This window comes from Tursiops truncatus, chromosome 2 (genome assembly GCF_011762595.2).
Source record: "Tursiops truncatus isolate mTurTru1 chromosome 2, mTurTru1.mat.Y, whole genome shotgun sequence".
Taxonomy (NCBI): Eukaryota; Metazoa; Chordata; class Mammalia; order Artiodactyla; family Delphinidae; genus Tursiops; species Tursiops truncatus.
In genome coordinates this window covers 65311869-65339499 of record NC_047035.1, presented here as the reverse complement: position 1 = coordinate 65339499, position 27631 = coordinate 65311869, and the positions used below count along the sequence as shown (strand labels likewise).

Sequence of the window (27631 nt, the reverse complement as noted above, 5' to 3'; positions counted from 1 at the left end):
GGGATAGAAAGACTTAGAGGCTAGGGGACTTTTGCTTTTGCCTTTATATTCATCAATGTTGTTTACATTTTGAAAAATATTTCTTCAAATATTTGTATTTTAATTTAGACATAAAATACTCTGAATCGAATCCTGAACTCTTGGGTTGGTTGTTTCTCCTACTGGATGCCATGTGATGAGCAAATGAGTGGAAAGAAGAAAACGGGACAAAAATAAAGTGTATGTTTCAATTTTGCTCGTGGCACAGTTAACTATCACACACTCCACATGCCTTCCTGGACCCCACAGATGACACATATGTGGGACTCTGTGTCTCCTGCATGTGGGATGCTATAGCCCTTCGGTTAGTCTTAGGATATTGTTCTGGCACTCCCCCCCCTCCCCAAACTGGTATTTATGGTACTCTCTTTTAGGGCTCATCATTATAGACCTTTTCTTAGTCTGCAAAAGGTTACTCTGCCATCAGGACAAATTATAGGTTGGATAATTACTGTTGTTCACTTCCGTCTCCTCTCTTTCTGATAGATAGCAATGCTATTTTTGTTGTGATAAGAATGGATGCTTAGGGATGTTCCCTCCAAATTCTTTGTTTTCTTTCCATAATTCACATAATGTATTCAGAATCTTGGTGAGTCTTTAATCTCTCACTTTGTAAATGGTCAAAATGAAATTTAGGGAAAGCAACTGAGTCTTTTCAGAGACCACGGCTGAATTAAGACACACACAGAGTCACCAGTGAATGCGCAAATGTGTGCATCCTACTGCAACTGAAGAGAGTTGCTGCCTTTATCCCCAGAGTGAGCTCTAACTGAGGAAATACTTAAAAAAAAAAAAAGGCGTTTATCAGCAGAAATTATAAAAGCTGATCCTTGGATGGAAGAAAGTGCTGGGAAGAAACAGTAATTTAAAGCCATATGTGATATGCTTTTGTACTTTGTAACCAAATGTTAAGCCTTATAAATTTGTTGCGGAACATTTAGCCATTTTTATTACAGAATTAAAGGTAGAGGGAACATAGATAATTAAGCGAGGTGATAGCATAACAGTAAAGATAGAAAGATGGTCTAAGTTCTTATGGGCTGATTCTCTGCTCAGCGTTGTAGGTCATGCCTACACTGAACTTGGAAAGCTACTTTCACTTATATGGGTCTTGGGATCAACACTAGATGAATAGCAGAAAATAGCTGGATCATGTTTTAATCTGAAAGATTTCAAAATGCCAATCAGACCCTTGGCTTGCTCTACTTTTCAGAAATACTATGTGAAATGTGGATCATAAAGCAGAGTTTGGCTCTAAAACACTGAATTAAAATTATTCTTAGGAAGGCTTCAATTAACTCCACAGAAAAACTACCAGTATTCTCAATTTTGTAGCTAGAGATGCTTATGAGAGTGGCAGATGGCCACACAAAGCAACCGTGTTATTTTATTTCCAAATTTATGTAAACTGAACTCATAAATTAAAAAAAAAAAAAGACTTCTTAATTCTACCACAACAATCCTAGGTTCTAGAATCAAATCCTGGGATTTTAGAAAGTCATCTAAATTTGCTGATGAGGTTTTCAAAAACAGTAACTTATATGATTTAAAAGGGACCTCCTTGTACCTTCAATGGTTAGAACGTACACATCCTTTCTTCCCGTTCGGCTCATCTGCTAGGTGTTGGCGATGGTGGTTGAACAGGAGCGCTTTGACAGACAGATTAATTTGGGGTTAAACCCTGGCTGGTCAAGTACTTAGCTGGGAGACTTTAGGCAAATAATGTGACCGCTTTAAACTTCCCTGCCCTCATCTGTGAATACATAACCATATGGTTGTTTAAGGATTTGGTGAGAAAAACCATATGAAGCAATTAATTAGCATAGCACTAAGAACATAGTAAGTGCTCAATTATTAGCTACTTTTATTAAAATCTTTTTTTAAACATTGGCCGATGGGAAATACAAGGAATGGATTATAATTTCTTTAAGTTTTGTAAATGTTTTTAAAAATAGATCACATAGTGTAATGATTAGGAAAAATTCTCTTGAACTAGAAGCCTTTAGATGTGGGTATAAGTTCAAATATTTAACACGTGGTATAACCTGGACACTAACACTTCAGAATGGATGCTGGCAGGTGGGCCTTGCCAGTATGGGCCAACCGAACACCAGTCAGGCCTTTGGAAACCCTTCTTTTGGAGTCAGTGATGATGCCTGTATTATATATATATCATGGCATTGCTATTTGATGTCTGATTAGAAAATATGGCATCCTACATAGTTATATTTTAGTCAATCCTGAGTTAGGCAAAATAGTGTTTCTGTTTTAACTCCCTTGGTGAAATTCTTGGAATGAAATGGATATATGAACTGATGGGGAGGGGCCTTAGACCCTCTAGTAAATACCCTTCTCATCCATCTTATAAATTACAAGCCTGAGGAGAAGTTCTGTCTAGTGCCCGCTCTACTCTGTGCTTCTTTCTGGGAGTCAGTACTTCCCCATGCTTTGAGTATAGGATCCTAGACAGAGACTGGGTTTTGATTATTCAGATTTTTGCCAAGACTGAGGTCGTTTTTCTTCTGAACCAAATTGGCCACTGTAGAATGGAGATATGGACAGTGCAGAAAATGGGGGTGAATATGTATCCACTTTACAAAACATCTGAGAGTTGTGGTTGGTAGAAAAAAAACTGTTACTGTTTGCTTTTTTGGTGATTTCCTTGTGTTTTCCTCACCCAAGAAGTCAAGAGTACAAAAATCATTCTGATTAAGTTGAAATTTCCAGCTAGGTTCTAGTAAGTTGAGGTTTTACCTTGACAAAGAAGTAGCATTAATTTCCCTGTGCTTTTTATATGGTGATTGTACTCTTGAGACTCAGACCATTCTGTCGCAAGCAGAGAGTCCCCTTGATTGAAATCTTATCTAAACATTTGCCTCATTTGCTACTTGGTGGTAGAAGTTCTTTTTAAGTAGCATCCTCTGTGGTTTACATTTTAATTTACTTTACATGTTAACTGCAGAGGGAGGAAACAAATGACTGACTCCTCTACCTATACTCTTAAAACGTGTTTTGAGTCTGGTCAAGTTGCTAGTACTTGTCTTTCTGAGTGTTAGAGTCTTCTCTTTTACCATCTGTTTTCATGTATACAAGTTCTCACTTTGTTTTGGCCCTTTATATTTTTATTCAATTCAAGATTCATCTGGAAATTTTTTTTCTATACTCATTTGAAGTATCTCAGTTGTTTTACTTAGGATTAACATTGTGGGGATTTCTTTCTGTAAGTTAGTTTGAGATGCAATGTGCTTTCGATTATAGGCTCAAGCTATTGTGTAAAGTCAAACCAACGTTGTCCAGGATGCTTTGTGAGCGCCCACTCTGGGAAATCCCACTACGAGGGGAAACAGCATTGCAGTGATTATCCTAGAAAGAGGTATGGTCTCACTGTATCATTAACAGAAGCCCAGATGGGCAGCAACAAAACAAATATCTACACTTTTTGCAAAGTAATTTTGCTTTAAAAAATGTACAGACTGGAGGTTGGAGATAAGGATGTCCATCCTAGAGGATGACATAGTTAGTGGAAGCAATTTTAGCCCAGTCATTTTATAATTACATCCAAAAAGTCTTTAATTAATGACAACATAATATTTCTTCTTTTCAGACTTTATTATAACCTCTTCTCCTATAACCTTTTGCTAGCTACAGTGAAGTTGCTAGAACACATCTCTTGATATAAGTAGGGTTTTCAAATTTGTTTTCAAATATTAGTGGTTTCAAACCATGAACTGCACACGATCCCTTTGTGTTACAGTAAGAAAAATGATCAGCACAGGCATTTTCTTCATTTAGCTATGAAGTAGATGGAAGAATCTGAGTTTTAAACTTATTTGGCCATCTTCTTTTTCTTTTTTTTTGTTTCATTTCTTTTGATACCACATCCATTTCTTATCTCTTCATTTTGCAGTAATAGAAGAAGCCTTAACAGTTGCAAGATTACATATTTATATCAGGGTTCAGACTGTGAATTCATTCTTTTCTAGGGAAGCAGAAAAATCATGTAAAAATGGTGACCACATGTTGACAGAATGCATGATTTAACAAAACCAAAGGCAATCATTTCAAAGAAAAATGTTTTATTTTCTGCCAGCAGAATATAATGGAGAGAAATTGGCTGGTATTATTTTAAAAAATTGCCCAAATCACTGTAGTTAGTGTAAAATTGTCTCTGGAACTATTTCCTGTAAGTTAACCAGACATATGATTGTATCTTTTATATTTTGCATACTGAAGCTCACATTTCAACTGTCTTGCATGGAGCCTATCAGGTATAATAACTCTTTGTAAAGGTGCTTCCTTTCCTCTTTTAGTCTCTTCCATCTAAGCTTCTACCTTCATTCACCCCAAACTTAGAATACTTATAGTTTGGGTCTTTCCAGAACTTTGAGCTTAATATTATTCACCAACAAATCAAGACCACGAGCTCCTCAAAACGTGCTGCTCCCGCCTGCAAAAGTTCAGGTGAAATTAATGTAAACATTGTTTACCTATTAAAAATTCTCCACACATTTCAGTTGAAAGATTTTATTTAACATGTGGTTCATAGGGCTTGCTGTTTTTTTCTTAGTACTTAAAGTAATTTCAGACCTTACACACTGGGACCGGCTTATGCTTGTGAGTATAGTAGGTATTATTAACAGCAAATCAGATTTATGTGTCAATGAAAGAATAATGCAGTTTGATATGATTCCAATAGTCACATACCTTTGAGCAAGCTCTAAGGACATGAGTCACTCGATGGAATCTTGGTGGTTGTATCGCTCCTTTGCCAGTGATGTTTTTAATGGCCTAATAGGTACTGAAGGCGTTATGGTGGTTGCTTTCATGTCATTCATAGTCCAGATCATCCTAAGGGATTCAAGCTATATTTTGGAAGAACTATGGAGTTAGCTACACAGGCTGAAAAAAAGTATAAATATTACTTGCCTTGAGGACAGATAGCAGTATTGCATTTGTGTCTACACAGTGCCCAAAATACTGGTGCTCACTAGATATAGATAATGAGTTGATCTGGCTTTAGCCTGATGCTAGACAGCAACCAACATGTGTTTGTTGATTCCTTGTTCCATATGTTTGACGTCCTGTGAGAATGTTTGAGGACCTTATACGATACATAGAAAGTAAGCAGGCATACTTTAAAATGCAAGCTTTGCCATCATTTGAAACTCTGTCACCCACCAGTGAAAAAGAAGTTGTAATTTATGTTGAAAACAGAGCTATAACTCTTCTATAAATGGTGTTCTTCTTTTAGCTAGGACAGCTGATATTCGTTATTATCCATAACTCAAGAGTAAGTGTTTCATGCTCTGCTATGTCAGTTCTGGAGAAGACCCAGACTTTCCTTTGGAAAAGTGGAAATGAGAGTAGTTCATTGTTATTAATCAGAAATTTTAGTTAAGCCAGTTTTCACGTGTTGTCCATGAGTTTAATAGCCATGCAACCTCATTGCATGGATTGCATAGGATTTCGCATGAGTCCTATGTGAAAGTCGAGTTGCGTATTTACTTTTGGAGATTCTGTGACTGTATTAGATTCTAACAGGCTGAAGAGAGGGAGGAGGGTCGGAGGAGGACGCACCATTTTAAAACTGCAGAGAAAATGGGTAATAACTTTAACGCACATCAGACATATTCCCAGCAGTTCCACTAATGTTATGTGACAAAAACACAAGTGAAAATAGAATCCTTAAGGGGAAAGATGTCCAAGAGAACAATCCCTTTGTTTTTCAGGTGAGAAGACAGAGCCAGACATTAAATGTCTTGTCTGAAATTGTAGAGCTATTAATGGCAGATCTTGGCCCAGAACCCAGGTCTCACGTCTTACAGATCAGTGTTTGAGTATAATGAATAACTGTGATTTTCTCAGTCATATTTTCCCTTAAATTGAATAGCTTCCTTATGTTGACCACCTGTACCTACTTAATTAACTCTACTTATTTTCCAGATGATCTGTCAGTTACTTTAGTCTAGACCTGCTTACAAATCACTCATACACACATCCGTTTCATCTGGGACTTCCCACTGAGAGCATGAAGTACTAAGGGGGAACCTGTCTTTAATGGCGCAGCCTCTTCCTGACAAGGAATACAAGTATTCTGAGCACAGAGAAGAGGGAAACTCTTACTTTTCGATAGAAAATCCCTCTCTCGGAACTTCCCTGGTGGTGCAGTGGTTAAGAATCCGCCTGCCAAGGCAGGGGACACGGGTTCGAGCTCTGGTCCGGGAAGATCCCACATGCCGCGGAGCAACTAAGCCCGTGCGCTACAACTACTGAGCCTGCGCTCTAGAGCCCGCAAGCCACAACTACTGAGTCTACGTGCCACAACTACTGAAGCCCCCGCACCTAGGGCCCGTGCTCCACAGCAAGAGAAGCCGCCGCAATGAGAAGCCTGCACACCGCCACAAAGAGTAGCCCCGCTTGCCGCAACTAGAGAAAGCCGGGGCGCAGCAACAAAGACCCAACACAGCCAAAATTAAAATAAATAAATAATTTTAGAAAAAAAGAAAAAAAGGAAAGAAAATCCCTCTCTCGGGAGTAGGAGAACTTCTTTGGCACTAACATGTTTTCATATGACCTCCACCTCACCTAAGCATCTATTAAACTGATGCTGTGAAAGTGCATGGATGGGTGGATCTTCAGGCGGTATGAGCCCCTCACCCAAATCTGTGCTCTCCAAACGAGGACGCACAATACCTGTTGAGCTCATGTGAAAGCTGAACACATTGACATGGAGTAAAGAGGCATTGTTTTCCTTATTCCTGCTTTTCATGCACAAATTGTCTAGGAATTTAGGCAAGCTCATTTGTAACACACAGTATAAAAGACCTGTGCTTGATTTTGCATGTTAAGATATAAATCTACATTTAGCACGTAGTACCGTTTAAATGGATGCTTCTAGAAATCTTTAGGGAACGAGTCAAGTTTGCTCTCATTTTCTGCTTGCCATATCGTTCACAATTTATATCAAATTTTGTAAAATCGGGAATTGTCTTTGTGCAGTTGAAGAATTTGGGGTGATTTTTCTCTGTAAGCATTGGCTTGGTGTTTTTTTCCCTCTCGTCATCATGGCTATACAGGTATTGATAACTATGCATCATGACCGATTTGTTTTTTAAAAAGTTCTAAAAAGGCTTCTAAATGAACGCTATACTTTTGTATTGAATATTTAGTGACATGAGCAAATCACTTGCTCTTTGCCCTTACGGATTTTATAATGTCACCAGAGTTTATCCATAAAATTGTAGCCTACGGTTGGGCATACGCAATTCCTTATAGTATTGCATATATAGAAGGCAGCGGAGGGAGGCACAAATTGAAGTGTATCTGCTCTGGAAACATTCCAGCAGTGAGTGTGTGTGTTTGTTTTTTTCATTTCGGATCTACTGTACAGTCAGTCCTAGAGCTGCAGATGAAGAGTGGTGCCTGATCTCATATAGGAATGTTCTTTTTTTTTTTTTTTTTTTTTCGGTACGCGGGCCTCTCACTGTTGTGGCCTCTCCCGTTGCGGAGCAAAGGCTCCGGACGTGCAGGCTGAGCGGCCATGGCTCACAGGCCCAGCCACTCCACAGCATGTGGGATCCTCCCAGACCGGGGCATGAACCCGTGTCCCCAGCATCGGCAGGCGGACTCTCAACCACTGCGCCACCAGGGAAGCCCAGGAATGTTCTTTTGTTTGCGCCTGCTGTGAGTGAAGTTGACTAGAATTTCATACATCAGCAGACTCTGCATATAGACATCATGGCCTTCCCTTCCACCTGAGCTGTCAGCCTCCATCCGAGAGGGAGAAAGATACTGACTGAGATTAGGAGCAAATGGCCAGAAGGAAGTGAGAAGGCCCAGTAGGGGAAGCAGATGTGCTTCCCTTAATAGATGTATTTTTGTAATGATAAAATATTCATCTATTTAAAAATAAATACATAAGAGGACAAAAAACCCATACCCAGAAGCAGAAGAGATTCAGCTATAGGAAAACAGTAGTTCCAAAACTTTTATTGAACTTCAGGAGGTCTCTCTAGATGGCTGTCTCATTATCTGAAACTTGTAGAGATTTAATAGCTCACCTTAATTTGTAGGTACCCTGCCATCTGAAATCTTTTCTCTGTGATCTCTTATGCATTCTCTTTGGAGCACTGCTTCTGTCCACTTTTTTGTGTTTCTGATTGCACATAAACAACACAGATCTAGCAAAGAGATGCAGTAATTATGTGAAGATCTGGGGTTTCCCCTTAGAAATTTCCACCTGTTATGTTTCTGTCTGACTTGTGGGAAGGATTTACGGTGATCCGGTGTTCTGAATACGACAGTGTATGATTAATAAAGGGAGATGACATGGGCTCTTGACATTTCTTTCTCCTTGCCTCAGTTTGGTACTCACTATAGCACCACTTCCAGAGTGTAGAAAGGGGAAGAACTGTTTTGAGAATTTAAATATTTTTGTCAGGGAAGAATTTATGAGTATTGAGGTTTGGCAGGGAGAGAGGAGTATCTGTGTTTCCTCCCTTTCTCTTTCCCTTCCCTTCTTTACTATAAGAGCATCCCAAGGACTGATTTACTGGGTAAATTTAATTTCAAGAGCAATACTACTGGATGTGTTGTTTACTGTCTTAAATCATGACTTTTAAGGACATTCAGATCATCAACAATTGTCTTTCAACAAACACTTATTGAGGACACACTATACATGCAAGACACTGTCTCTCAACTTTATTATTGCACTGATAACAACAGAGTCTTGTTTAGCATGCACTTTAAGAAATTGTCAACAGAACTTAATCACTAATTTTGGGGAGGGGGTTTCATTCTGACTCATTTGGAAAAGAGCTGTTTTAATTTTTCACATCCTACTTCTCTACCATTTTGATCGCTCTCTGCTATTTTAATTTTTAACGAAAGATTTTTTTATATATGATGCCATCATGGTGAACTGACTAAAATTTCAGTCGTGATTAAATGTTTGAAACTGCTTGGGTGAAATGTGGTGAATGGATCTATGCACAAATATGCATATGAGTATTTTTAATTTTCTGAGCTACTTTTAATAATAGGTTAGATCTTATGGAATAGTAACTGATCGAATTTTTTCCTGATTATTTATAGAAAATGTGTAAAACAGAGTAAAGTGAAAAGAGAAATTCTACCACTCTGAGAAAAATAACTGTTAATACAGTTTCTTTTCTTCCAATGTAACTTTCTGCATTTTGCTTCTTCCTCAATTCTTCATTGTCACCTGACTGCTATAGCTCTTTATATCCAGTGCCTTATGTACCCCATAATTAAATCCTACTCTCAGGAAGGCTATTAATGATGTTAAACCATAGATTGCTAACTGCCACAGGCCAAAGGAGACCCATAGGAGACTGCAAAAAGTTGTATTTTTAAAATGAGATGCTCAGTATTTTCAAATAATTGAAGATTTTAATTTAAAACAATATAGATTTCTGGCTTCTCTTAAAAAGGAAGACTTGGCAACTTTGGGTCCCCATTGCCATCTAGTAACAACTGTTTTTCCTGAATAATGTGTGCCCCCTGTTGGCTAGGCAAGCGCTCTCCGGTTTGCCGTAGTCCACACCACTCCCTGTAACCTGCTCAACACGGAGGGCTCAGTTGCCATTTACTGTCACGCTTGCAGTGCTTTCTCTCACCTCGTCCTCTTTATTCGCCTGTATAATTTCGTTGGATTCTGCAGGTCTTTGAGTTTGTGATCTCTAACTTAAATTCATTTACAGTAGACTAATACTAATTCAACAACAACAAAAAACTCTGACTCACTCTTCTTGCATATATGGATTTTATGAGAAGAGATATGACCAGATCCAGTGAGTGATTCTCTGAGAGGGAAACTGTGTAGAAGCAAATGAGGGGACAAAACTGAGGGGGAAGAAAACAGAGTTTGAAGGGCGATACATATAATTCAGTCCCCTTAAAACAGTGGTGTGTTTATGTGAGTGTGTGTGTGTGTGTGTGTGTGTGTGTGTGCATGCGCACACATGCAAGTGCACATGTATGTATTTGAAAAGTGACTCTGGGAATTCCCTGGTGGTCCAGTGGTTAGGGCTCCGGCTCCGAGCTGCCAGGTTCACAGCTACGGGAACAAGTCAAAGTTGCTGAATGGCTCTTGGTAACTCCTTGACCTCCACACTCTCTTTGTAAGTGCGCTGTTGGGAAAGGCTACTGTTTTCGGAAGTGAAACTCAAGATTTAAGTGATCTTTTGTTGGCTGATAACTCAAAAGGAGACCTTGAGGGAAAATCTTTTAAGATGAATATCTCAGCCCAAACAAAACAAAATGAGATGCAGAGAGGACAGAAGGTGAATTTAAGAAAGGGCTCCTGTAAAGTACCTGTGGGTGAGTAGAAGGTTGCAGGATATCCATTTTGGTCAAGGACTGTATTGGGATGACAGGTCAGGGAGGAGGTATTCAACCATGGGTATACATTGTGTTTTTTTAACTGTTTGGTGCCTTATGGATTCAGATACTAAGGCTGTTTGTGGAGGCTTTGTTGTAAGGGCCAGTTGAGCAAATCGCTGGCTTCCCTTGCCCTGTTTCAATTGAACAGTCCCTTTTACTCAGCTTACAAATCAATCATCATGTGCTTTCCTACATCTGAGAACTTTCTACCAACAGTTTGGATTCATGTTACTATTAAAGTTGTAATTATTCAATATCAGTAAATGCAGTGCTGACTTGCAACTAATAAGGTAACTGGGTCTTTTTAGTTTCATGTATACTTGTATCACGGTACAACCTTTTGTTTTTCCATGAGGAGCTTGCAAACTCATGAAATAAAAAAAAAATGCCTATTTATTTTACCCTTATTTAATTTCATGTTTTAAACATGTATTTTATACATTGAAATATTACCTACCTTTATCATCCTGTTACATAGTTACATGTGGCTCAGAATAACTTAACTTGTAGTTCCTCCAAGTCAGATTTTAATGAGAGGACTAAGCATCTATCAAGGTTTTTCAAAAGAATGTAGGGTTTTGGAAGGACTTTGTTCCTGACTAAGTAATGGAAGCCTACAAATAAACAGGCATTTCCTATGTTGTCCTGCTTTATAAAGTACCTCAGTGAGGTATTATGACTTCTCAGATTAAATCTCATATGATAATCCCTGGCACATAAACGTCTTCTCTGCTGCATATATGTAGTCTAATGCCATGGACCCACTGTACCACCGAGGGCCAACACCTGTTAGAAGTGGGAGGTGTAGCAGTCAATGAAGAAACAATGATCCTGACTATGATAGTTTGGTCAGTGTTATAGAACTTAGTAGAGATCTCAAGATACCGTTAATTGAGGCAGCTTCTTAACCAAGACTTGAGTCAGGGTCTGAGATTTGGCTTCAGGAAGCCCATTCTGTGCAATATTTTGTGTGTTTATTTATCTGTGTTTTCTCCCAGGTAAGCATCTGCATCTGCCATCGGGTTGTCAAGGAGTTAGTGACACACGGAAAAAGTCAGTCATTAAATGGTAGCACACTCCATGCCCAACCAGGCAGCTGGTATATTGTACACTGGGCAACACAGTGCTTTGGGGTTTGGGGGGGGTCACAAAAGACACAGGAGCCCAGGCTGTCTGGCTGAAGGACTCAGTCATTTGATTGGAGACTCATGTGGGATAACGAGGAGGGATGAAGGCCTCTCCCAGCTTTTTCAATTCCAGTTCTCTTTTAGAGGAATGACCAAGCCAAGCATTTTCTCGAAATATTTTTCAGGCCCTACTATTGCAAGAAGTGGTGACAGGATGGCATTTGATAGCACTGTCAGGTAAACCATTTATTAAATGAAAAATACCTCTGAGCATCATAGTGCTTCTGAGGCTCAACTTAGAGTCCATAAAATTACATTTATGTTGTTTTTTTCAAGAAGTAATTTTGATATTAAAAATACATGTTTATTGAAGAAACTTCAGAAATTAGTTATCTCCTGCCCCCCCCCACCTCCCATCTTCTGACCCCCCTACAAGGAATTTCTACCACGTAGAAATTACCTATCTTAATATTTTGCCTTGTGGGAATTAATCCTGGTTTGGATATATTTTCTCTGTATATATAATTACGGGTATATCACTATAGTTGTCTGACCCACTGTACATGCTGCTTTATGAATTGCCTTTTATCACTTAACATATTGTAAAAAAGTTTCCCCAGTCATTGAAGATTTGTTTCAACATCTTTGTTCAATATCTTGAGAATATTCCATAATTTGTTTCTAAAGTCTATCAAAGAGGCAGTGAGTATTCTTTCAGAATATATTTATTTGCCTCCTTAGTCAGCTTAGGATATGTATTTCCCTGAGTGTTCTCTAGAAGTTGTAACACTGTACACCCCTGGTAACTATATACCGTGCTTCTGGAACCTTGATGAGAGGTTAAATAAAAATACATGTCTTTTAAGAAAAAGTCAGTAAGGTAGGGGTAGGGTATATTGTCTCTTTAGACTGATGGACCTGTATTCTCAATTGTAGTTTAAAGAAAGCATGACCATTTCACTTATTTCTGTTAGAAATGCAGGCAGTTATAGTATAATGGTGTGTTCATTGATGTTAAGTAGAAGTGTGTGCTGTTTGCAGTGTTCACATGACCATAACTTTCATTTTTCATACTTAAAGATCTTCAAACTTGTCAAAGCATGCTTTCTCCTTTCCAGCTTTCTCCTATCAAGCTTGAAAGTTTTCAAAAGCTTTCTTCTACTTGGTTGTGCTTTCAAAAGTGTTTGAAATCACACTTAAAAAAAATTAAAGGAAAAAATGAATTTTCCCTCTAGAAAGGTCATTTGAATTTGAATTCCAAAGCGACTTAGTTTGGAACTTACAGCAATTAACAGCAAATTTATCTACTCCAAATTGGAATGTGTTTATAAGCCTGAAAAAACAGGGGGTTTATCGGAAATTTTATTAACAAATTAATGTTTTCATAACAATTATGATGGAATTTATATGGATGATTATACATTATATAAAACTTTATCGGTAACTTAATGGTTGTGTAAATATAATTGGGAGAAGGGGAATCACGAGGACGTTATTGCTCTAGAGGCAGTGCAGTGCGGTGGTGAGAAGGACATATTGGGGTCATCTTGCCAAGGTTCAGATTCTAGCTTCAGCTGTCATTGGCCTCGGGCAAAGTTACTTTCTCTCTCTGTGCTTTGATCTTCTTATTTGTGAGATGGGAGGCAGTAACATTTCCAGGGTTACCAACTGTTCTGGTTTGCCCAGGACCGTCCTGCTTTTAGCACTGAAAGTCTAGGATCCAGGGAAAGTCCTCCCTGAGACAAGAAAACTCCTAGTTTTGGGGGATGAGAGCAGAAAGTTAGAGGGAAGATAGAAAACCCATTTAGTTGCCCCCCAAAATAGGGTCTGAAAGCAACACTGTTTTAGGGTCAAATATAATCAGCGGAGATGATCTGCTTTTCATAGATGCTGTTACTTCCCCCCCTCCCCTTCTGATATTGGCAACCATGAATTAAATGGGATGATGCTTAAAACACTTAAACCCTGAAACTTAGTAGACATTCAAAGATGTTTGCTTTTATGATTATAGTGCTAAATAAGGTCAATGCTTTTCTTTGACGGTACTGAATAATCTTAAAATGTAGAAACAACATGTACTTTCCTGTCATTGATATTATGAATTTAGTACTGTAGTTCTTTGGAGTGATAGAATTCCATCAGTGGCCCTTTAGATGGTTAGTAAAATGTCCCGCGGTCACAGGGTGCCCACTATTCCTTCTCATTTTGCCTCTCAGCAGAGATGCTCTGACTCTTTCAAATATTTAGCAGTAGACCTTCCTCTCAATGTGTGCTCACGACTTGTGTTACTGCTAATGGAAGTTACACATGTGTGCTCACCGGGATGAGAAAGCCTTTATCCCACGTCGGGCAAAGACCCGTGATCCTGAATCTCTTTCTAAACTTCAGACCTGAAGAGAGCAGTGCAGGGAATTGCTGCTTTCTCACTATATTAGCTTCTTCAATTTCTTTTTAATTGGAGCCTGCAACCCAGATTCTTGTAACTTCAGAGGGATGAACAATACAAATTAAGATCTGGGTGATTTCCAGGAATGGCTCAGCTGAAAGAAAAAATTTTTTTTTCTTTTAATACAGTTGTGGCTATTCACAAATCACATGCAGTTGCCTAACGAGTCCATATTTGCTTCTGAGGTTTCACATTTGCAAACTACACTGCTGAGAAAGTAAGTGATGTGTTCACCCACCTCTGGTGTGAGCTGACTGATTTAATGTACACAACAGATAAATACTAGAATAGTCAAAATTCTAAACCAGTAGCACAGAACCTTCAAATACAAATATCTTACCCTTGTTCAGGACATTCATTTCTCCCCAAGAATTCTTTTTAATGTATAAGACTTCAATTTATGTTTAAGAACTAGTAAACTATAGCAGTTTGACAGCCATTCACACTTAATTCTGTGCATTAAACCAACAGCATTCTTTTCCACAAACATCCATTGTTAGGACAATGCGCTCAGACAGAATTTATGAGAAATGGAATTATGTTACCAAGGAGATAGCATTTACTATAATGAAGAGTAGATCCTAGAAAATGGCCCCTTTTACAGCAGCTCAGAGCAGAGCCACAAAAGCAATTGATTGGTCTTGGCATTTAGTCTTATATCAGCTGTGTCATCCATAGCTTCAGGAGAGAGAACACTAATCTAAAGTGACATTTCTGTTCTGGCGGGCTTTTCTGCCCTGATGAAAGCAATTACTTCATTCCTAAATGATAATTTGCAGGAGTTTCAACCACTTTAATTGATAATTTTTTTTTGTTCTGAGTTCAATTGTGAAGTGATTAGCTGATTTGGTAAATAGAAATTTAAGGTGTGAAATATACAAGTTGCTTCAAGGTAAAGTGCTATGTATTGGGTGGAGAGAAATTACTTGATAAAGCTGCAAGATTTTTTTTCATTATTATGGAATTGCCAGTTGCGTAGCTTAAAGTTCTGGGGGAAAATGAAGAACAAAACACTTTGATTCAGGAGGTTTTTGGCAGACACCAAAGCATACAATGAATAGTTTGGTCTTGCTGTGGTTCATTCAAGGGTTATTTGAATCAAGGTGAACATTGGTTGAAAAGGATTGCTCGGACCTCTCAGCTTTCTTTATTACTATTCTAATGACTCATTCTGGAATTAAATCCTCTTATTTAAAGTGTTAAGAATAAAAATGCTCATTGGCTAAAACCAATTAATTTAATTATTAAGTTCAAACATACACAAGGCATTTTCTGAAGATGAGGGAAGGCATTCAGTTGAATGGCTTTAATTACTCTTTTGATCTATTTTACCACAAGTCAGAAATGGGTCATGATTATTCAATCAGAATATATCTTAGTTTAAACATTTTAAGGATGCGTCTTGGTTTTGATACTTCATTGAATGTTAGCAGTTGCAGATGTTTTTGACACTGGTTTTAAGCAATCAATTTCATGATATTTTCTTACATGGGGGAAAAATAATGGTCATTTCACATGTTAAATGAGAAAAATAAGGCAAGAATGAAGGTCAAGCTGATTTAGCACATCAAGCAGTCTTTGTCAGCCAAGCTTAATATATCCTGAGTTTGTGGAGCAAATGAAATTTTGCTGCTATGTTACACTTTGCTTCCAAACAACCATTACAACTGGTTTTATATATTGTGTGAGCATCAGACCATCAAACAGTGCATCTTTACTGACATGTTGCTGCAGCGATGATCTACAGTAGCAATCTGCCATTTATATAAGGGCAAAATGTGCATCTATATTTAGTTGTGAAATTGGCCTATTATACTCTTGATGTTTACAGAGGCTAACATAAATTAATGATGACAGCTATGAGCAGTGCATTAGTTAAGCAGCAGAGTTCTTACCTTGAACTTGAAGGTTCCAGTTTTTACTTCCAGCATATACTATACTGCTTTCTTCACACATTAAAGGAAGGTTTCTGAAATTATTACCTTTTCTTGAAGAGCATTAAAAGACTTCAATTTGTGAATTATGTTGTACATAATCCTTCCAGATAATAGTTGTTTATGCGTTTCTCAATTCTATTACCTTGTAAGAATGCTGATATTTACAATCATAGGGAAAAAGATACTTCTGAAAGACTTTTATTCTTTGCAGTTGGCTGATTTGATTGACTTTGAACTCTATGTGATGTCAGTGTGTGGTGGGCTGTTTTACTGAAAGTAACGAAGGAAGGGCAAGCAGTGCTTATAGAATCTTTACTGTAGTTTTTCCCTGGGAAGTCTCCTCATTCAGCTCATGTCAGGGCAGGTGTAGGTACCAGAGTAACTGTAGGTCTCACCGTTAACTATGACCAGAGATCTGACAAGTATGCAGGTGTTCAAAGCTTCATGAGTTAAAATGCTGCAGCCTTTGATGAATTTTTGATGGCTGCATTTTTAATACAGGTCGACCTTCTTCCTTTGAGGCTGCATGCCAGATTAATTGATAAATAGTAGAAGTCTGTAGTGCTGGGTTCTCCTAAGCAAAACAAGTAGGAAAATCCATAAAAAACTGCCTGTCCGGCTCCTTAGAAGTACTTTAAAAAGGTAAAATTTAATGACCCTACCTTCCTTTCCCCTACAGTTAGACGAACAAAACCTGCCGTGTTCCTTTTTTTTTTTTTAATAAATTAATTTATTTTGGCTGCACTGGGTCTTTGTTGCTACACACGGGCTTTTTCTCTAGTTGTGGAGAGTGGGGGCTACTCTTCGTTGTGGTGCGTGGTCTTTTCATTGCAGTGGCTTCTCTTTTTGTGGAGCACAGACTCTTGGTGCGTGGGCTTCAGTAGTTGTGCCTTGCAGGCTCTAGAGCACAGGCCCAGTAGTTGTGGCGCAGGGGCTTAGTTGTTCCGCGGCATGTGGGATCTTACCGGACCAGGGCTCGAACTCGTGTCCTCTGCATTGGCAGGCGGATTCTTAACCACTGCACCACCGGGGAAGCTCTCCGTGTTCTTTTATAAACTAGTTATTGTATTCTAAAAGTTTACATGAAGGTGTTAAAGCTGAGGCTTAGAGAGAGGATTTTTGTGTAAGAGAGTGTGGATCTATCAGTAATGTCCATATAAGAAGCCATTCCACAAATATAATTATAAATTGTAAAAAAAAAAACTGATAGAAATCTATGCTATGAAGAAGTCATCGGAGAAGAAACATTTGATTAAGCTGACTTACTTCTGTTGTTCCTCTGTGACAATTATTACTTTTGCTCTGTTATATTCTGTAAATCTCTAGCTATATTGTTCCCGTAATCATTATCGCCATTTCTGTGAAGTAGGAAACCAAATAATCAATTTTGCAAAACTAAATTTTACAAAAGACCAGCCATAAAAGATAACTTACCTCTTTTAATTTAATGAGTCATCACATCCAAAATTATCTGTTTTGTCCACCATGGACAAGTGGCCCAATGAAAAATTGACACCCTTATCCAACTCTGTGGCAGCTTCAGAGAGATTATAAGTCCTGAGTCAATTTCATAATATTGGCTTTGTGATAGTGGCAGTACCTATGTTTTTTTAAGTTTGTACCTTTTTTTCCTGTCTCATTGCTGGCTCAAGTAAAGTTTCATGATTCAGCCTTGCCCCCGATGTGGAGGCCAGAGCGGGAAATGCTGCTGCCCTTCCAAGTTTCTTCCCTGCTCCAGATGTTCTGGCTGAGCTCTCCATGGTCCTGGATTTGGGGCTTTGCCTGACATTAAAGAGAACTTTCAGGTTTGTGATGTTTTGGGAGATACTTTGAAAGATCTTCTTCCTGCTAGGAGTACCACATATACTCTTTCTGACTAATACTAATCATTGCAATTTTCAAGTCTTCCATAGAAGCTTTCACCATCTTCCTGAGTAACCCGTTCCCTTAACTACTGTTTGGATGTTCAGTTTTCTGTGTAAACAAAATTGCATGTCTTACCATTGAATGCCACTTTTTTCTACTTTAGGGAACAAAAAATGGCGCCTTATTATTCTTAGTACAGGCAATCACGTATTTATAAACATTTAACCTTCCATTAATGAGACATATGTTATTTTTTATTTGAATGAGTTATTGAGTATACCTGTGGTGTAAAACAGATAGACCATAGTCATAAGGAGGACCATAATGAAAAATCAATATCTCTGCAGTCAAGTAGTTTTATTTAACTGAAGTACACAATGTGGTATATCAGAACCAGTGGATAGAAATCATATTGGTGAGAACAGAGTGTAAATTATAAATGGACCTTAAAGCATAGAACAGTCGGTGTGACCTGAGCTTAGGTTTTCATTTAACACATCTTATACAGTATTGCTGTGTGCCAGGCACCACTGTAAATATTTTACAAAAATTACCTCACTCAATTTCAACAAGAACCTTATGAAGCGGATAGTATTATCATCCCATTTCACAGGTGAGAAAAACTGAGGCAAAAGAAGTTAAGTAAATTGCTCAGGTTTACATGATTCATAAGTTATAGAGCCAGGATTTAAATACAGGCAGTCTGGCTCTGCAATCCACACACTTACCCTCTGCCTTCCGCGAGTGTGGAGGATATGCTGAGAGAGGCAGCAGACAAAACTTAAAGAAAGTGAGAATCGTGAGCTGAGAGAACATGGAAGGAGTTTCAGAAATCAGCAGTTTAGGGTTGTCGCCAAGCAGAAGTCAGGCCTTTGATTTAATTTCTACTGTCACTGTATGGGAAATAAAATTTACTAAAAAATGAAGGTCACAAGTGGCAGTTTGAGAGGACAATGAGGAAAACAAATAACTATTCAGAATTATAAAACTGTAACCAGAGTAAAAAAACAAAAAAAAAAAAGTGGTAGGAAAGAGGCTGCTGGTTAAAGAAAATTACAAAGAATTGTGGAGGAATAGGGTAATAGTCAGATGTGGTACTAGGGTCAAAACAGTTGGGCTTTTGTCCCCAGGGAAGTTTTACCATTACCGTAATAATAGTTAATGCTTATATAACGTTTACAACATGCCAGGCATTTAGCACTTTACATAGATTAGCTCAATTATTCCTCTGAGCAATATTGTGATGTATGTACTAATATAATGTCTATTTCCCAGATGAGGAAACTGAGGCCTAAAGAAGTTGAGACACCTATCCAAGGTAGCCCAGCTAGTAACTGTGTGATGATGTGAATACTTACAGTCTGGCTACAGAGCCCCTACTCCTAACTCCTGTGCTTCCAAGAAAGTTTAAGGAAGGGTTGACTATATTTTAAGCGTTCTTAAGTCTTTCCAACTTATTAAAATTCTTAGTTGTAAAACTCTGAAGTAGACTCTACCACATTTAGAGCTTACAAACTATCTTCACTGTTATCACATTATTGACCAGAGATGTATTAATACATCTTTTGTTACCCAAACGTTACTGACCATAGATGTATCAATATCACTTACATAACAAATTGCTGGCCACAGGCATTAGTTTCCACAAAAATCCTCCGGTTAATAATAAGTTAAAATTTAGAATTGTCCAAGGGGTTTACTTCTTTGTGGTCTACAGTATACTAACATGAAATTATCATATGAGTCATTGCAGTGGTCCCAGGAGATTTGCCAGATACTCCTTGTTTGTCATTCTCATGATCTAAGATGATAAAATTGAGGCTCAGCTTAGTGACTTAGAATTATAAGTGGCCTACAGTGGCTAAAGTGGGTCTCATAACTCCTTCACTGGGACTCTTTCCGCAAAATATACAACTTGCCAAAGGAACTTAAAATAGATGGAAAGATTGAAAAACTCGCTTTACATTTACAAGCACTGACTGCTAAAGCGTCATTCTTAGTAAACTTTTTTGATTGTCAGCTATGCTTTCAAGATATAACTATAGAATGTAAAAATTGTTTCAAAGTGTTGAACGGAAACATACATAAAATAATAGTATTTTAACCAAGGTATTTCTTTAGGATAAGTTAATTCTAGCAACATCAATGGCAAAAAGACGGCAGAATCCAACTTTATAATCCTTATATGAGGAAATTCTATACATTAGATTATTATTATTTTGGTTGGGTGCTGGGCCCCTTTTGAAAATCTGAAAATCATTTACCATCACCCCCAAAATATACACATATATACATAATTTTGCCTATGATTTTCAGATATGTGTGTGTGTGTGTGTGTCTTTGGAAATGGTTGTTGATTTTGTTGCTGGTGGTGGTAATTATTAGTGAGGATGGTACTGTCGTCATCAAAGAGAGTTGAAATTTTGATTTGTGGAGGGTTTTCTGTTATTCAGAGTCCAAGTGAAAGAACATTAAAGCAGTGGGAAGTTTGGACCCAAGGAGTATTTACGGTTTAATCGTATTTTAGGTGGCAGAGATCAGGCCATAACATTCACTCACATATAGTCAATCCATTCTTTCTCTAGTATTTAGAAATGCAACCATAATATTTTGGTTTAGAACAGAATGTATAAATGCAAATTTATTTTGGGTTTTAATGTAGTCCTTAATTCAATTGAGAATTACTTGTAACTAGGCTCTGTTTCACAAAAGCAGGCAAAAGATTAATCCACAATCTGTCCTTGTCTTAAGGACTTTAGCTTCATCAATTGTATCAGCATCTCCACAACCTTTATAATCCTTTAACTGTATTTTATTGCTGTTGCCCTCAAAACCAGTTACTACTTATTACAGACACAGTGCTATCATTCGGAAAGTCTTCTGTACTGTGGTGTCAGCATAATGATGTGATGTGGAAGTCATGGAAACCCATTGTTATTAAGATTATAGCTAGGACGATTACTCCAGTAGGGTGACACAGTTGTGGGTTAGAGATTTTTTTAAAGCGGGGAGAGGTAGAGAAGAGAAAAACGATAAGGAGGTAGTATGGGAACACATAAAGTAAGTGGTATTTTAGAAAAGTCAAATGTCAGAGTGCAATGTTTAGGCAAGGCACCCCAAAGCCTTAGTGTCCACATATTCCCCTTCTTTGAGGAGACAGAAGAAGTCATCTCCCCTCCGCCTCACCCCTGGAGCTCATTGGGTTGATCTCTGTGATCTTGGGCTTTGCCTACCCTTAGGATTAGTTTTTTTTTCCTTAGATTATTGATAAGCCTATGCAGAGATATCAATTTCAGAATAACCCAATAATCCTCTACTTGCTTCAGTTGAATAGAGAAATTCCTAGTGTGAATATTAGTAATATTAAATAGATAACAAGTGAATTCATTTGTGACCACTAAGTGACATGTGTAAGTAAAATTATATATAACATCCATGTAAAACTTCTGGCAAAATTGGCCTCCTAAATTATTACCCAATTGCAAAATGAGTCCCTGCTCCATTATTGACCAAGTGGCATGTTCTGTTTGGCTCGCATGATTTTTAAAAACGCCAGTTAGTTAACATAAAATTAACACATAACATAAAATTGGAAGTGCTATGTAAAAATTCAGATTTTGTTTTCTAGAAATAGCAACAGCAGAGATCTGGCAACACTAGGCATGCCTTCCCCCAAAGCAGCACACGCAAAGCTGAAACGGTGTGCGCTTTCCTTTGCCTGGGCTTTCAGCCTCCACTTCTCCACAGGTGGCCTCAGGCCTCTTTACTCATTGACATTCCCTGCCTTCACCCTGCAAGCCCTTGAGTTTGCAGCCCCTGCTCTAGAGCTCCATCATAGTCACTTACTGGACCAAAAAGAAAAGAAAAAAAAAAAAAGTAAGTTCAGCCCACCTTCTGGAGTAGTATTCGATTACAAGAACACAAAAAGAGCAAAGCATTGAACTTGAACCACTGCACTCTACAAGTGGTAGAGAAAACATGTCAAATGACATAGTTCTTTTGGCACAACTGACTTAAATGGTGTTAGATTACTTTTATTATATAGAGGGAGGGCTATGAATCATTGTTTTATCCTAAGATGTTGACCTGGGTCCTGGTTATACTTATACTTTATCAGATTGTAAGGCATCTCTTACTTTTATGGACAATTTTCAACAAGCCACACTGAGCATTTAAAGAAGTGAAGGGAGGCCAGCTAAAATTTTGGGAAATAAATGGCATAACATGTCTTTTCTTTATAAATTAGTGATGTTTCTGCTTATCACCAACATTAAGACAAAAGTTTGTCACCTGTGACTGCTTTGACTCTGAAAATGATAGCATTAATTTGTCTAGTTCTGAGAAATACATTAGTTAGCTAATGTAGAATATTTTATTAATAGAGTGAACATGAAACCGGTAGGGGTATTAGCCTAGCAAGTATTTGACCATAGCATTATGGCATTACTTAAATCACATAGATATTCAATAAGATACATGAAATGTCTGCAGTGAAAACAGTGTTTCCACTATGAACAATATCAGATGTGGTCTAAGGTAATAGGGAATGTTATTGCTCATATTAAGAGATTGAAGCCACACTGCTGGACTCATTTTAATCTATTCCTCTGGTCTTGCTTCTTTCTTATTTCTCTTTCTTGATATTTTGTAATGGGAAACCAGAATGCTAGATTCAAAGATTTAAAATGCCTTCAAAGTCCAATAAAATGGATACTTACAAATGATGTTAATAATACCTTGATACTATAAATATTGTCCAATTATTTATCATCACAGTCTGATTTTGAATTTATTTTTCATCAGACACAAAACGGAGCAATTCAGAGTAGGTGCACTTCTCCTGTCAGATGCCCACATACAACTTCAGTTGTGCTGCCCTCAGCAATGTGAGCAAACTTCAAACAGAAATGTACATGAATAGTTAAAGGAAAATACTGGATCCCACCTGTTGCCTCTTATGTGAAGTAATATGTCTATAATGTTTATAAATTTTAATAACCCATACAGGGCTTTATCTTTCAACATTAAATTTATGTTATCTTAAAGTTTGACTTTTCTGGGTGATGTATTTTATTCTCTAGTATCTTAGAGAGTCTATCCATCTATGAATGTATGTTCATTCATAAAGAATTAAAGTATTCTCTTATCAATCAATTACCAGTGCATTTATATAGTTACATTGAAATCTTCATTTCCAATAAGATGTTTTCTTTATGTGACTGAAGGTCATGATTCTTATTGAGGGCTGGAAGCACATCAACATTTTATTTGTTAATTCTGTGAACTGTGTGTTTACCCTTTGTTTCTCAAGATGGTAACCGAAATAAATTTTTTCAAATGTGTCCTTCTGATGCTTTACAATTCCATGGTGATAACCGTTAAATGAACAAAACCATTAGCTTCAGAATAGATATATAAATACAATCCCAATCTTTTAAATTGTTCATAGCTGATAACATCAAGCATCACCTGTAAACCTTATGTCTTAGAAACAATATATCTCAGTGCATAGGTGATTGGAGGAAAAAACTTAACAAGCAAACTATTTTTACTCATTGCACTTGAGTTTATGGCATATAAGCCTAGAAGTAGAATTTATGGTTTTAGAGGTCATTGTCTGGAACTCCTTTTACTATGTCCCTGGAATTTTGAAGATGATTTTGGTAGATTTTTGCTGGGGGGAAAAAGAAGTAAAAAGAAAAGCAGTTTATGCTTGATGACAGAGTCACATGTTCTAAACAACACTTTTCCACTCCTTTGATTCCAGTTTACAAGCATTGAGAAAGGAGAAGTCCCGGGATGCTGCTCGCTCCCGCCGGGGGAAAGAAAACTTTGAGTTCTATGAATTGGCCAAGTTGTTGCCTCTTCCTGCAGCCATCACTAGCCAGCTTGACAAGGCCTCCATCATTCGACTTACAATTAGCTATCTGAAAATGAGAGACTTTGCTAACCAGGGGGACCCTCCATGGAACTTGCGAATGGAAGGCCCTCCACCTAACACGTCAGTAAAAGGTAAGGTTTTAGCCACTGTTCATCCTGGAATATGGTGGTCTGTAGGTGTCTCTAAGATGAAATGTTTACCATCATCCTTTCTTCTTTTCCTGCATATCAAATCCTTTAAAGGGATACAAATGTGGAAATCTGAACTCTGCATGAGAAAGACACCATGTGAAGGTGAAATAAACCTCTTCTATTTCTATTTTATTTTCAAAAAGTCTGTCAGCCTATATATTCTATCACTATAGATAAGGTTTCAGGGAAATGAGAATGAAATGACTTAACGTTAATACGCTTCTTGGTTTTAATTTATGTTATGCTAATACATGAAAATTATTATTAAGGGGTGGAGTATGAGAATATTTGTTAAAGGGTAGGGCTGATATTTTCTGGTTTTAGTTACGAAAGAGAGGATGGGAGCAAAGTACAACTATAGCAGGCATTTTGAGTAATGATTTCATTGACCAACAAAATGATCAATGTATGTATTAATGTTTCAGCTCTATGCATATTGCATAAAGTTTATAAATATAAACATGTATTTGTGCCCCCAATCATTGGTGCAGTTTCCCTTAAAACTTATTACTTAGAAATTTTAGGCCTTCTTCACTCTGATACTTAAGAGGGTTATTTTCTTGTTTGTTCTTGAAACGCCTAATAATTGATGAGATTTTAAACATATGAATATGCATGCATATGTTTATTGATGTACATGTGGTGTTGGCCATTGATTTTCTGTCCTGAAAACGTATCATTCAAGGCATGGGACGGGATCTGCTGGGTTTTGTGCTTTAACCTTGTATCTAGGCCCTTGATGAGCATGGAATAAAATTGGACATTTGGTGGAATTGTAGGCAGCCTCCTCTGGGGGAGGAATTAGATTCTTTAGTTATGTGATTACACCTTGACAATGACTTATGAAGTCCCTGTACTCTTGGCTGTTGTAGGGAAGGGTACTAGGGGGGAGCTATAACCTATTATAGGATTCAAATTAAAACGAAGGGTCAAAAGCAATGACTATTGACAATTCTGTGCTAAGAGGTATAAGCATGTGTATGTATGTACCTGTGTGAATCTGTTTGTATCTTTGCTCTTGTTACTTAGAGATTGTGTTTCTTAGGCTTATTAGAGAAAGAAAATTAGAATTCAAACTGTAACAGGTTATTTTTCTCTAGAGCAGGGGGTGGGAAACATTTTATATAAAGGCCATATAGTAAATATTTTAGTTTTGGGGGAGTACTCAACTCTGCCATTGTAGCATGAAATCAACCATAGATAGCATGTAAACAACAGGGTATGGCTGTGTTCTAATAATACTGTACTTACAGAGCAGGCAGCTGCCACCAAATTTGACCCACAAGCCAGAGTTCACAGACTCCTGCTCTAAGTATAAGAATGACATTTGAAGGTTGAGAAGAACGCACAACAGAGATAGCTCTCAAGGGCAGGGTGTAAGTATAAGGTAGCACAGTACAAATAAACCAAGGCACATTCATGCTGTTCTTTTACAGCCCTTCTGCCCTTAAGAATGTTGATGTCAACTCGGTAATACACCAGTCCATGTTGCAGATGCTAAAGTAGTGGTGAATTTTCCCAAGCTAAAGACGTGAATATAATCCTAGTAAATACTTAAGAGTTTATTCAGTAGGTTGTCTTTGTGTTCATTCCACATCATGTAAGATGAATGGATAAATACAACAGGTTAGAAATCACACAACATGCAAAATATATTCTTAATCTTATTATTCCATTTGAAATACATTGAGGGACTAGACTTATATTAACTTTTTTAACATAATTATCTTTTATTTCCATCTTTTCTTTAAGAGAGTTGGCAGTTTATAGGCTTCCTTGGTAGTGGCGGCTGCCAAAGTAGAACAACCTAATGGTTCCATGATCTGTCCGTTCTTCTACGATGTGATAATTCTGCTTGCTTTTAGAATCATGGCCTTTTAGAGGTGCACAATTATAGATACTATAGAACTAAGCCCTCATTTTACAGGTGAGGGAAATGATGTAGAAAGGGTTTATGGTTAAGTGTTAGAAGATCTAAAACTAGAATCCCGTGGTTCTGCTTTTCTGTCTAGGGTTCTTTCTATCAGGTATCATTTCTAGCAATGATGTCTGATCTCTATCACTATCGTCAAACATTCCAGGTGAGAATGCTCTCAGCTTTGGACTATGGCTAATAATTCATTTTTATTTTGTGACCTTCAGTCAACTCAACTCTGTAACTACTAATGATGAAGATGGATAAAAACAAGATAAAATATGATCTCTGCCCATAAGGGTGTTTCAGTCTTTGGAGGAACATGGTGGTGTCAGTGAGAAAAATGTGGAGGTTGGGATGGATGTTTTGAAGGCTGGAAAGAGATGCCAGATTTTATTACTTAAAAAATTTTATCCAGACTATGGTAGAGCATCCAATTTGGCACATGCATATTCTCTCTATTAGGAAACTGATGATAGTCTAGAACTGAAGACCATACTGTACTGAAGTATAGAGACTCTATCCTGTTTACCTTGGCTCTCAAGTGTTGCTAGGAATGCAATGGGCACTTTCTATAAGCTGCTTCTGCTGTACGATATATGTATTTTTTATTGGTTTGCTCTAGTTCTATGATGCAAACCTGCTACTCATTCTGATCAAACATTCATGAAACAACAGCAAAAGAAATTCGTTTTAATTTATTAAGGTCTTCTGTGTTGTGCCCTTGAAGGAGTTCATATGGATAAACAAGCTTATGTAAATAGCCTGCAGCATCACGTGAAGTACAGTTCATAATCCAACAATAAAACGATAGACATTATGCTTCGTGCTTCTCCAAGCAGTCTCTTGAATAAACCTAAAGGCATTTGGAAATTTATATGAAAAGTACTTATACAATGTAGGCAACATTTCTTTTTAATGCGATGAGTTGTTCACGTTAATAATTAAATTTCAAAACTTAAATTTGTCCCAAACAACTATATAGAAATTGAATCATTTTAATTTACTGCTTCAGAAAGGTCCTTTATTCTGCCCTGTGTTCATTACATCTTTTCTTAAAGTCTATAAAGTTTGATGAGTTTGTTTTGTGATGCCAATTGTGTACAGATTATTACAAGTTATGCTTGCAGAAAGAACACTCAGGTGACAGTGTGTAATATGTCCTGAGTCAGTTACTTCATGGAAGTGATACGTTAAGCAATTGGAAGGTAACAGATAGTTTTTCCTATTATTTTAGAAATATCTCTATTGTTATAATACAGATCAAATCTACAATGAACGTTATGCATTATTCAAAAAATGACCAGGCATTCTCAGCAGTGTTTTAGCTAAATAACTGATGATTGTAACCTTTAAAGAAATCTCATTGTGGTGACTGTTGGTAAATCACTTCTCCATTCATAGTAATCTCTATTTAGAGGCTATCTAGAAACCATTATATCTTTTATTAATCTTAAAAGCAATGGCTGCTGATTTGACATTTGCTAAAACTAGATAAATTTTCTGTCTTTCTAATATCAATCACAGACTTCAGTCAATTTTTGGAGTATATCTGCTGCAACTCTATTAATCCAGGAATATTTCCCACTGTAAGCATAAGTTTTATTTCACTTTAAACGCTGCAGCTTTTAAACAACAATTTGCCTATATGTGTGACAAGCCAGAATGCTACAATATGTAAAATACAAGACATTTTTAGCCTTTGGAAGGGAACAATTGAAAAATATGCAAGACAACTGGTGATTAAAATTGACTGAACACATTAGGGAAGAACTTTAGTATTTTCATGGAATTTCCTTTCACTATTTCAGGCATCTATTGT

At 37.5% G+C, this 27631-nt stretch overlaps 1 protein-coding gene across 2 annotated transcripts in view; it reads left to right on the top strand.

The window, feature by feature from the left end:
* The window catches only part of NPAS3 (neuronal PAS domain protein 3), an 870093-nt gene that overhangs the window by 249816 nt on the left and 592646 nt on the right, over positions 1–27631 (top strand). The window contains exons 3-4 of one of the 2 annotated variants that reach the window (XM_073800562.1): positions 23590–23834; positions 23946–23996. In XM_073800562.1, coding sequence (XP_073656663.1) covers positions 23590–23834; positions 23946–23996 — 296 coding nt within the window. The remainder of the gene's footprint in view (positions 1–23589; positions 23835–23945; positions 23997–27631) is intronic. The other variant, XM_073800563.1, reaches the window with a different exon arrangement.